Source organism: Solea senegalensis, linkage group LG7, assembly GCF_019176455.1.
Source record: "Solea senegalensis isolate Sse05_10M linkage group LG7, IFAPA_SoseM_1, whole genome shotgun sequence".
NCBI lineage: Eukaryota > Metazoa > Chordata > Actinopteri > Pleuronectiformes > Soleidae > Solea > Solea senegalensis.
Window position 1 is genome coordinate 4,958,561 of NC_058027.1, and position 12,690 is coordinate 4,971,250.

The 12,690-nt window shown below is 43.3% G+C and overlaps 1 protein-coding gene and 1 long non-coding RNA gene across 7 annotated transcripts in view; both read left to right on the forward strand.

The window, feature by feature from the left end:
- The first annotated feature begins 467 nt into the window (after positions 1-467).
- On the forward strand, positions 468-6,602 carry LOC122772744. The gene is made up of 2 exons (XR_006360811.1): positions 468-702; positions 6,052-6,602. It is a non-coding gene; the product is annotated as an uncharacterized LOC122772744 (long non-coding RNA).
- Positions 6,603-7,351: 749 nt separating this feature from the next.
- LOC122772740 (protocadherin-9) overlaps positions 7,352-12,690 on the forward strand; it is a 253,411-nt gene continuing 248,072 nt past the window's right edge. For 4 of the 6 annotated variants that reach the window (XM_044030974.1, XM_044030977.1, XM_044030975.1 and 1 more), the window contains exons 1-2: positions 7,353-8,222; positions 8,667-11,804. In XM_044030974.1, the coding sequence (XP_043886909.1) occupies positions 8,769-11,804 (3,036 nt within the window). In that variant the 5' untranslated portion in view covers positions 7,353-8,222; positions 8,667-8,768. Of the gene's footprint in view, positions 8,223-8,666; positions 11,805-12,690 lie in introns of all 6 variants that reach the window. The other 2 variants (XM_044030980.1, XM_044030979.1) reach the window with 1 other exon arrangement.

Sequence of the window (12,690 nt, forward strand, 5' to 3'; positions counted from 1 at the left end):
GTGTATTTAGGGACAGCACCGCCGATCGCGAGCGGCATCACAGACCGCTGCCGCAGTAGTCTGTGGAGTAGGAGTCTGTGCTCCAGAGATGTGTGGACAGAAATCAAGCCAAACAGTGCCTAACTGTAGATCAGTTAAAACTACTTAACAATCCTAAAAATGTGGGTTAATCTCCAACAACTACAGGAGTCTGGTGTAAAGTCACTAGTCACTCATTTGTGTGTGTGTGTGTGTGTGTGTCGCCTATAAAGTCACCGCAGTTTCACACAGCCGTGCAGTGATGACTCCGCCTACGTTGAGTGGGGAAAAAAGCAATAGTGCTGATGCCAAATCATTTTAGTAAATGTGAAGCTGTTTGGTTAATGTATGACCACAACTGCCATGCAGAAGTTTAACCTTTAGAATGACACATTAGAGTCTCAGTATATACTGTATATTGGCTTTTTTTTTTGCAATCTTCCCTTTTGTCACGGGCTGTCTTCACTGGCAGAGTCGTAATTGCCACTAGAAATAAATGATTTCAGTGGGCAGTACACTTGCAGGTTGATCCTGACATTTTTGAAAAGATCACAGTTCTGTGTTTGCACATGCAGAACTTTAAGGAGTCATTATGCCTTTCACTCTCGAGAAGGATCTTGCTCAACTTTCAGCCACCACAGACAGGCTGAAATGGATCTTCCTCTTCCTCCGGCTTTCACAACAGTAAGAAAAGTGAATGGGAGGGAATCTTTGACCTTTTTCAGAGCACAGTCTGAAAAGTGATATGTGATTCAAATGTGTCAGGGAAAAGAACAAAATGAGAAGGGAGACAAGAGGGCAAGGAGGTGAGCAAATTACAGTGAGAGGGAAAAGTATGAAGACAGGAGGAGCATGTCTTATGAAGGATACCTTGCACTTTGAGGACTTTAAATCTAATTCATCTTCTTTGATCAAACAACATGTCAGTCAATGTGTATATGATTATTATGAATGATAGCATGCTTCTTTAATGTCAACTGTCTCTCAGCAAAGGATGTGCTGGGTGCAGGGTAAATGTGGCTTGGTAAATCAAAAAAAAATGAAATTACCTTGAGCATGTGTTCATATTTTATTTTATTTTATAAGCCTACAGTGATAAAGCTCTGATCTAGAACATAACAAATATCTTGTTACTACTCAATAAGAGATGTGACATCAGTTACCCTGAGGGAATTTAAAGTCTAATTTCAAAATATCTTTAAAAGAAAATGAAAAAAAAAAAAACGAAAAAACATTTCCTTGCCAAATTTGCCCTCACATGCATCTCAGCTTTCATATTGGAGATGCCTGATTAAAAGCTCTGATTAGTATTCACTGTTCACAGCATGTGTGATGCCAATTATCCACTGGGTCATTACCACTCTTGAGAGAAGTCACTTTTTAAGGGAAAAGGCCAAAATTTCAGCAGCAGTTGCTGTGGCTCTTTGGACATATTGACAAAAACAACTGAAACCAGTGCCCTGAAACTGATACAGCATGGAACTAGAAAGACGGTTACTATTTCTGCCTGTATCCAAAGACTTGTGAAAGAAAGGATCAATGAAAGTGTAGTCTGTGGTGGTGTTTTTTTTTACCAGAAGATTCTTGGCCAAGGAGAACAGAGGCAACATCAAGACAAGCACACACACAGCCTGATGCTACCTCCAGTTCTGAGGATCCTCAGTCCTCAAGATGACACATGTAATCATCTGTCTACCTTGAGCGTGAACATATTTCATTAGAATCAGGAAGATACAAACTCACTCTGAAGTAATCTACTCTAACATTATCTATATTTTTGGTTACACCAGGCTCTGATTGGCTTCTTCCTGTCAAGGAATGAACACAGGTCTGTACACCATGTTTTCCTATAAACTGGGACTTTCAACTAACAACATCTCTGTGTTTATAATAAATAATATTTCAAATTGGTCTGGTCTAAGCTATCAGTGAAACCACACCTCTCTGTATGTGCTACTTCTCATCAGAGAAACTGGAGCACAGATACTACTTTGTGAGCTACTCTGCAACACAGAACAATACAGTACATATAAAAAACTGGACATAATAATCTCTTAACATATGAAATGAAATAACTGTTGTTGTTATTGTTTCTTTTCTTTTTGAAATAACAGTATGTAGTACAGTTGCAGTAAATACAGTTTCATTGTTGCATTATCCATTTTAGTCAGGAGGCTACTTTAAGTTGGAATATTTAATTTTTGGATCGTATATCCATCTGTCTTTTGCAAAGATGTCAGTCCCCTACCCCCACCCTGAAGGCCTCAAAATCTGCCACCAACGCCTACAACGACAACAACAAAGTTTGTCTAAGTGTTAAGAGTTAGAAGGATCAAAGATAGATACATATTTCTAATATCAAATAAGATAAGATACATTAAAGTGGCTCTGTGTTGGTGTGGATGTTTCAGTCTGTTACTGAATGAGCTGAATGATGATGACATGCTCAGACAGTTGCTAAATCATTAGTATCACAGTCAATACTTCATGTCATTGACACATTATTCAAGCACATCAGGTTGGTTTGTTATTCATATTAATAGCAGATGCTCACATGCTCACGCAGCTTATATCGAACACAAGTTTTGATGTGCGTAACATTTGCATTTTAAAACAACTACCCTGAGCTAGCCAGAGCTAATAAGCAAATAATGATAATGGGAGGACAAATATGTTATCATTTGAAAGAAATGTAGATATCTTTAGATACATTTATATATCTAAATAGTGTCAATTGTATATTTTTTTTCAATTCAAGTCCAGTATCACCACACACAGTAATTCACTTTGAATATGAAAGTGCAAATTAAAAGTAGGCCATGTTATTTTACTCCCCGCAGTGTAAAAAAACAAAAAAAAAAAACAAGTGTGACACTGGTTTGGAGTAACACAGCTATAATATAGGTAATGCAATTTATTTAGGTACATTTCAGATGGTGGGAGGGCCCCCTCCGAATCAAATTCAGCTTTGGGCCCCTTAAATGTTTGGGCCAGCCCTGGAGCTAGTTAATCACAAGTAACCACATAATGTTCTGAAATGCACAGGAGATTATAAAAAGACAGTGTCTAGCATGAAAAAAAACACTTTTATCCCTGTGGAATGAACACTAACGTGACAAAGACAAGCGACATTAATGAAAACTCACCCCATAAGAAGATAGAAGGTTTGGGGTGCTTGCTTCTCGTCGTTGTCGTCATGTCGTCATCTCAAAGGTGTGCATGTTTTCCTTATTTTCATGTCCTGTCACTTTCTTTCCAATAATCCATCCGTTTGTGTATAAACTGAAGAAAGTTTGCAACGATGAAGTCAAACTCCGAATGCTAACGCGTTAGCATAAATTGCGCTAGCTTGAATGCTAACCCTTAAATGCTAACTTCTGCTATGCGAGCGGCGTCGGCATGACCCGAAAAGCCACCGTCTTCGTTAAGATGTACAGCCACGACTTAGTTCTTCTGCGTTTGACCGTCTTAGTTCAACGGTGAACAGACACAGCTTCTCGAAGCACAGGAGCAGTGAGGAGCAGCTGCATATTAAGTAGCCATGTGTTTTCTCTGTGAGCAGCTGATTGGCCGAAAAAACAACAAAACCACTGGAACGCGATATCGCTGCACCCTAACTAGGAATAGATTCCCGGCCATCAAACAACCCTAATTCAAATACAACGTTTGTGGTTTAAAAACCCACAATACTGTGATTTGAAGCATGTAGCTTCTTCGAAACTTCAACAACACACCTGTAGACCTTCCAATGGTTATGAATGTACCTCAGTCTGTTGGAAAGTTTTGTTAAGGAGTGAAACTGTTTAAACTATTCTCATTCATACAGTACTGATAAAGTTAATTTTAAAATGCTAACATTGGCTAAGTTGTCAGGTGGTTCATGAACAGCAGGATTCAGCTCATGTGATAATGGCACCACTGATGTATTTCTCTGCTAGTCGCCTGATTAAAGGGAGGTAAACTTGCCATTATTCAGTCTTTTCCTACAGGAATCTGTGTTGTTTTGTTAAACGCTGACTTCCTCACACCAGAGTCCACTGACAAATAAAATTGATTAAAGCTTGCAGGGTACATGGGAGTTATACAGATCTACTGCTGCCTCAGTCAGAAAGTAAATTTTACTTTGGGTAAATCTTAATGAGGCTTTTAAGCTCCAAAGTCAGAAATAATGCAACTGTCATGTGGTCTTTGAGGTGAAAAACACTCATTTGGACATTGGTCCTGAGTGAGTGGTTTTCAAAGTGACTCAAACGTAGTTTTCTGCCAAACAGGCTGTCTGACAGCAAGAAAAAGTTGTGACCAAATAACGTCCACTTAACCAGATGCAGATTTAATTAGGTCAGCCTAATTAGGTGGCTAAAATCACTTTTTGGAGACATAGTAATGCTGTGTCAGAACTGGGAGTTGAATTCAATGCTTTCTAGATGAGAAGTTGGAAACACAAACTATCTTGGGCTAGTTATTGTTCGTAATACCAGTCAGTTAAAACACTTTACACGCTACAGTACTATGTGTACGATTGATTTACTGTGATACTAACACACACACAAAAAAAATAGCAGGGTTGGTGTATGGTGGCAGCCATGGAATTCCAAACAATGTGAGGTATGTTGCTCCGAGTTTCCGAGTTAAAAATCGGAGATCCGTGACCTCTGAGATTCTGACTACAAGTGGAGCACAAGTAGTTCACCCAACCGCCACTTCAAAAATCCTGAACGATCCCACTCTGGTGTCAGCTGTCAGCCATGTTTGCTGCTCCTTGGCTGAGTATCAGCACTAAAGTTGTGACACCAGCTGTTTAAATTTTCCGGCCATGGCTCCTCAGACCTTATTTAAGTTAGAAAATACATAAATTACCTGTTTGACCTTGTACTTTAATGGACATGAAAGATAAATATATTTGTTCCTTGTATTATTCATGAAGTCAATTCAACGGCATGAACAAGTCAATAAGTCAGTTGGAGAATCAAACCAAGGTGAATAGCATGATTGACTGCGCCTGGTATATGGGGAATCATAAAGCCTTAGGTTTGGACACTTCCCTTAGGCTCTCTCTTCGATGTGAGATAGGAGGAAGTGCACGACGAAACCTAGAGCAAATATTAGCATACTACATTATTCATCACTTGTCAGTATCTTGACTGGCAGAAACATTAGCTGCAGTCAGTTCAAAACAGACTAAATAAGGAGATAATAAGCCAAAGAGATGGGGTAAATTTGGAATTAGCAGATGCGTCATTGCTGCATTCGCCGATTTTAGTTCCATTTGTGGTGTCTGTTTCAAGGTCATGAGCCATACAGTATTCTGATCAGTCATAACATTAAACACTATTCATCTAGTTGTTGATCACATGTTCCTTAGTGGGTTTTTGTTTTTTTATTTCAGTCAATACATAAAGGTTTCAGGCAATTTTTGCTTTGCACATTTAAACCCACCTCGCTGCAGTATATTCAATGTATACCAATGAAACTTCCATGCTAACTATTGCCTATATACAATCACAGTAGGAAATAATAAGTATGAGAATATAGATCTTTTTTTGACTTTCCATTAGTGTGTTTATAAGAACTGGAACTTGTTTTTTCTGTGTTTGCGTGAGACACTGCACTCACTCCCATTTATTTGCACAGCCACAGTAAAGTGTTATCTCTAACCTTAATCATCATAGCCAGTTCATACATGACCCTAACCCATACCCAGTTCCTCAGAAATGAGGTTCTGCCTCATTAGGACCAGGTGTTGGTCTTCATGAGGTCTAACGCTTCTGACAAGTGTTTTTGCCAGAAAAGGTTCTAAAGTGGTACAAAATACACAAGTACACCCATACAAACACACTCTGAGTAAAAGCAAGGGCGCAAGTGATGAGCTCCTAATAACTCCTGCTACAGCAGCAGAACAAGAAAATGTTTCATCAGTTACACTGTACAGAGTTATGTTGTCACTCTATCCTCTACATTAGTGTGTCAGGGTTTCAAATAAAATGACAGGTCACTCTTTCAGCGGCTCTCTCGCTTTTTCTCTCTCTCTTACAGCATGGACTGAAAGGTCAGGCCACCAGGTTGGTTCCTCCTGCTGACCAGGTACAAATCCAGCCTCTCTGGAGACATCTGGCATCATCTTACTTCAGCACTGTCTCTCCCTTGTCCTTTGCGTCATAATTTACCAACACTGGAGCTTATTCTCAATATTTTCTTCCCCTGTCCTGTCATCAACACTTATACTGAATCAACACCCGTTGTGCGGTTTTGGTACAAAAGAGAAAATCCGAAATGTGCATTGTGAAGATTTGAAGACTGGGGATGGGATTCAGCAGAGCTCTCAGCATTTGTGAAGGTCCACCTCAAGATGGCAGTGTTCACCACGGCAGGCTAATCAGCCTTTCAGAGCTCAGCAGCCTGTCCTCTCTCAGCAGCTGCTGCAGCAGCAGAAGCAGCAGCACAGGAAGAGGTGGAGAGAGAGAGAGAGAGATGTGGATGAAATTGAGGGTTATCTACAGCAGTGAAATTAAGTAATGACTAGATGGCAGTGCACATGATGCTCACGCTCTGATTTCCATTTTATTAAACGTGCTGTTTTCTCGGTACATTGTGTCATTCCTTTCCATACAACCCTAATTTTTTGGGGGGAAGGGGCATAATCACACAGTTCAGCCTACTCTTGGTGCTTTTTTTTTAACTTATCAGCTAAGATAATCTGCTGTTACGGGCAGTTTCCAAAGTCACATTATCACAGTTAAGGTTTTTACTTAAATGAATTGTCTGTCCTGTCATGGAGAGTGATGATGAGTGACGCTGTCACGCACATGGGTTTGTGTTGTATATGTTTGCGATGGGAGCCATAAATGTGAGGCTTCACCCCCAATTAGTGACGCCTCTACCTGACAGTCCAACAGTTGTGCTTTGGATGTGTCCCTGCAGAGACACACTATCTCATCACGCTCACTGTACTAGATATAGGACAGATACTGTTGTTTGTTTGTTTTTTATGTTTGTTAGTTTTCGCCCTGAATGATCAGCATCAGCACCACTGGCAGCTCCATCATCATCACCATCATCGTTTTCATTATCATCATCGTCACCCCTTTTGGTTAAAAAGCGTCTCCGACTGCAGCCAGCAGCATCTTCCCTCACTCTGTCTCTCTCTCTCACACACACACACACCAGATCGCGGACAACTCTCCCCCTACGTTAAGTGACACTGCGGGCCAATCGCGTGCGTCGACGCCACTGGAGGAGAGAGGCGGTGTCCAATGACGAGGGTCGGAGGGGTGGATGATGATGATGAGGAGGGGGGGGCGTCGGTGTACTTCACCACCCCTCCTGTGGGTTTACAGAGAGTTAGTGCAAGATATTCTGCTCTGGGAGTGAGAACGCGAGGATAAACGGCACACACACGCACGCACACCGGGAGAGGGAGAGAGACGCTGCGCATCGGTGCCACATTGACCTGTGTTTTTTTTTTTTATCATTTGGCATCTTCAATTAGGATCGGATCTGAGATTTCCAGTCCTTCTGCTGTTCTTTTTTTTTGTGCACAAATGCCTTTCTGATCCCCGCTTTTTTATTGTTATTATTAACCTTGTGTCAGCAGCCGCGGCGGCAGCAGCAGCAGCAACTGATGGAGCTGTGTGAACTTGAAACATGACGGGACGCAAGTGTCTCTGCCTGTCTTCACCTCGTCGGCGCCTTCACCTTAACAGGTAGCTGGAGGAGGAGGAGGAGAAGAGCGAGAGAGGGGATTTAAAACAAATCACCAAAAGCAAAAGAAAGAAAAGAAAGAAGAGAAAAAACGCCGGCTTCCTCTGGATGTTTACCCCGGGGATGAGCATTGATTCTGGGACTCGCTCTAATGGAAGACACCGCAGAGCGCTGACCACCTGGGCTGTCTGCTGATCACCGCAATCACCGCAGCTCCGCACATTCATCCTCTCTGTCCACATCTCCTGAAGTTCAATGTGGGAAAAAGGGAACTGCGACATATGCAGCCTCTAATTCCCTCCTCCCCAGTTTGCGCGGAGCAGCTGATTTCACCTGAAACCTGTTCGTGAGTCTGATCACTCTCATATTTTCGACCCAAAGCCGGATCCGGACTGAGAAGGATATCTTTTCCCCGAATAATCTCACAGGCTGACTGGATGAGAAGACTATGAGCTGACTCATTCCACTTATTCTCTTCTTCCTCTCCTGAGCTGGAACAGATTTGGGTATGTAAGACAAGACTATGTCTCAGATGTACTATGAATTAAAAATTTTGACTTGAGGTCATTCTGTATACGTTTCACTCATTCATTCATTCATTTATTTCACCGTGTAGCAGCGAAAGCGTTCCAATCTCAGCAATTTAGGTAGAAAAGAAATACGATGAAGTGCAACGTGTTGTGAAGTTTTGAGGTCATGAGGGTTCTGAAGCAGTAAAGATTAAATGTGACCACGTAATGTGGTTAGAAATTGGCGGAATGATTGCTCTGATGTTTTTGTCGATTTTCCTTTTTATGATTTGTAAAGCAGCTTTAATGGCAGGCATAAAACAATATGAATGCACCGAATCAGCTGAGTGTGAATGGTGTGGCTGGCTGTGAATCAAATTTAATTACCATAGCACGGTCAAGTCATTTCACTGAAGAGAAACTCTTGTTTTGTATTCATAGGTTTTGTCGGTGGAGGATTCCTGTCATCACATCCTGTAACAACGGTGGTCGCACACACAGAAACCCTCGAGCTGTGCAGGCTGGAAGCACATTCACGCTGTCATGGATCTAAAAGACTATTACCTGTTGGGCACCCTGCTCGCCTGCATATGGCTCGATCCCTCAATAGCCCAAGAGCTTATCTACCCCATCAGAGAGGAGTTGCAGGAGAATGTCCTCATTGGAAACATACCAAAGGACCTAAACATTTCCCACACAAATGCTGCCACCGGAACAAGTGCTAATCTCGTGTACCGGCTCGTCTCCAAAGCGGGAGACAACCCTCTGGTGCGTGTTCTGAGCAGCACCGGTGAGATATTCACAACGTCGAACCGAATCGACAGAGAGAAGTTGTGCCCCGGCCCCTCGTTTGAGGACAGCGAGTGCTCCTTTGAAATTGAAGTGGTCATTCTGCCTAATGATTACTTCAGGCTGATTAAGATCAAAATAGTTGTCAAAGACACTAACGACAATGCCCCCATGTTCCCGTCCCCTGTGATCAACATCTCCATCCCGGAGAACACGCTCATTAACAGCCGCTTTGCCATTCCCTCCGCCACCGATCCAGACACTGGCCCCAACAGTGTCCACAAATACGAGCTGATCAACGGGCAGAGCGCCTTCGGCTTAGACATAGTGGAAACGCCTGAGGGGGAGAAGTGGCCCCAGCTCATTGTGCAGCAGAATCTGGACAGAGAGCAGAAAGACACATATGTGATGAAGATCAAAGTGGAGGATGGTGGGAATCCGCAGAAATCCAGCACTGCTATTTTACAAGTCACAGTGACGGATGTGAATGACAATAAACCGGTGTTTAAAGAGAATCAGATAGAGGTGCACATACCGGAGAACTCCCCTATCGGCACATCTGTTGTTCAGCTTCTGGCCACAGACGCAGACATAGGAGCAAATGCAGAGATACGTTATGTGTTTGGGACGCAGGTGTCTCCCGCCACGAAAAGACTCTTTGCATTAAACACCACATCTGGCCTAATTACCGTGCAGAGGCCCCTGGACAGAGAGGAAACGGCTATCCATAAGCTCTCTGTTTTAGCCAGCGATGGCAGCTCCAGTCCTGCCAGAGCTACTCTTACTATCAATGTAACTGATGTCAATGACAACCCGCCCAATATAGACCTGAGGTACATAATCAGTCCCATTAATGGCACGGTTTTCCTCTCGGAGAAGGATCCTATCAACACCAAGATAGCACTGATCACAGTGTCAGATAAAGACACCGACATCAACGGCAAGGTCATTTGTTTCATCGAGAAGGACGTGCCCTTCCATCTCAAAGCAGTGTACGACAACCAGTATCTGTTGGAGACATCTGCACTGCTTGACTATGAGGGGACAAAGGAATACAACTTTAAAATTGTGGCCTCTGACTCTGGCAAACCGAGCTTGAATCAGACTGCGTTGGTGCGAGTGAGGCTGGAGGATGAGAATGACAACCCACCCATTTTTACACAGCCAGTTATTGAGCTGGCTGTGATGGAAAACAACAAGCGTGACTTGTTCCTCACGACGCTCAGCGCCACAGACGAGGACAGTGGGAAGAACGCGGAGATAGTTTATCAGCTGGGGCCTAACGCGTCGTTCTTCGATCTCGACCGCAAGACAGGGGTCCTGACTGCATCCCGGGTGTTTGACCGCGAGGATCAGGACAGGTTTCTTTTCACTGTAACAGCGAGAGATAACGGGACGCCCCCTCTGCAAACTCAGGCGGCTGTTATTGTGACTGTGCTGGATGAAAATGACAACAATCCCAAGTTCACACATAACCACTTTCAGTTTTTTGTGTCGGAGAACCTTCCTAAGTACAGCACCGTGGGGGTAATAACTGTGACAGATTCCGATGCAGGGGAAAATGCCGCTGTTTCACTCTCCATACTGAATGACAATGAGAACTTTATACTGGATCCGTACTCTGGGGTGATAAAATCTAATGTGTCATTTGATAGGGAGCAACAGAGCTCCTACACTTTCGACGTCAGGGCTGTGGACAGTGGCAGGCCTCCTTGCTCCTCAGCTGCCAAGGTGACCATCAATGTCATCGACGTGAACGACAACCCCCCCATTGTCATCTACCCCCCCTCGAACACGTCTTTCAAGCTCGTTCCGCTCTCCTCTATCCCAGGATCTGTAGTAGCAGAAGTGTTTGCCGTGGATGGGGATACAGGGATGAACGCAGAGCTCAAGTACACAATCGTGAGTGGAAACAACAAGGGTTTGTTCAGAATTGACCCTGTCACTGGCAATATTACTCTGGAGGAAAAACCTTTAGTGACTGACATAGGCTTACACAGATTAGTGGTCAATATCAGTGACCTGGGATATCCTAAATCTCTCCATACTCTGGTGCTGGTATTTCTCTATGTCAATGACACTGTGGGAAACTCAACTCTCATTTATGATCTCATCCGACGCACCATGGAGACCCCGATTGACCGGAACATCGGCGAAAGCAGTGAAACTTATCAAAGTGGGGACTATTTGACCATAATGATAGCCTTCGTCACTGGCGCATTTGTGGTGATTATTGTCATCTTCGTGACCGTGCTGCTGCGCTGCCGCCACGCTTCCAGGTTCAAAGCGGCGCAGAGGAAAAAACAGGGAGCGGAGTGGATGTCCCCCAACACTGAGAACAAGCAGAACAAGAAGAAAAAGCGCAAGAAAAGGAAGTCTCCCAAAAGTTCCCTGCTCAACTTTGTCACCATTGAGGGAAACAAACCCGACGACCCCGCCCACGAGCCAATTAACGGAACCATCAGCTTGCCGACGGAGCTGGAGGAGCAAGGGATTGGACGATTTGATTGGAATGCCACACCTACCACGACCTTCAAACCCAACAGTCCCGACCTGGCCCGGCACTACAAGTCCGCCTCACCGCAGTCGGCCTTCCACGTCAAAGCCGACACGCCGGTTTCGGTGAAGAAGCATCACGTGATTCAGGAGCTCCCTTTGGATAACACATTTGTTGGAGGCTGTGACACCCTTTCCAAGCGGTCATCCACGAGCTCCGACCACTTCAGTGCCTCGGAGTGCAGCTCCCAAGGAGGGTTCAAGACGAAGGCCCCCATGCTCACCAGACAGCAGGTAAAAGAGCACTTTTACTGGTCTATAAGTACTGCCTATAACTGCCCTGTTCCACAGTGCTGAAGTGCCAGTCTAGATTAGAGACTTGCTCTAAGTTACTGTGAAGGAACAGCAAAAGAAAAAAAAAAGTACAGGAGACATACCGCTTCACCAAGTTCTACTGTTTCTCCAAATATATGAAAAAGAAAGAGATACTTGAACAATTGCTAATTAATTGAGTTGTTATGGACTCAGCAATCATGCATAATTTGGGGGGGTGGAATAATTATCGGCTGATGTTTTGTCATTACTATATATTTAAATTCATATTTAACAAAAATGCAAGCTGGTGAGTGATTTGCCTTGCCTTATACTTTGTCTGTTCAGCAACCAGGATAGATCACTGGTAAAATGTACCAACATAACATTAATTGTGACTCAGTGTTCTCTGTGAAAGAAACATTTTTTTCTTGCCTATCTACTCCGATGGCTGCTTTCATCGCAGACACATGCTGCAAACGTTCCCCCCGAACAAACAAAAAGAAAAGGAAAATTAGCAGACTTTTTATTTCTCTCCTCATAAAACTCCTGAGTGTATTCATGTTTTCTTTATTTTTATTTTTATGTTTGTTTCTTCTATTCATTTTTTTGGGTTGTGTATTGCAATAATCCCGAAAAAAATCAAAACAAATCACAAAATACTCTGTAACCTTTTCCCACACCTGCCTTGCAGCAATAACAACGGTCAATAATTAGTCTGCTGTGGTGAATGTCACTGTAGGCTTTGCCACATCAGCTGAGCTCGAATTAAATGCCTCCTCTCACAGCACACTACAGCAAGCGGAGTGAAGCTTGTCTGCAACTTGATACACATCCAATTCAAAAAGGATTAGCCAATAATGAGCCT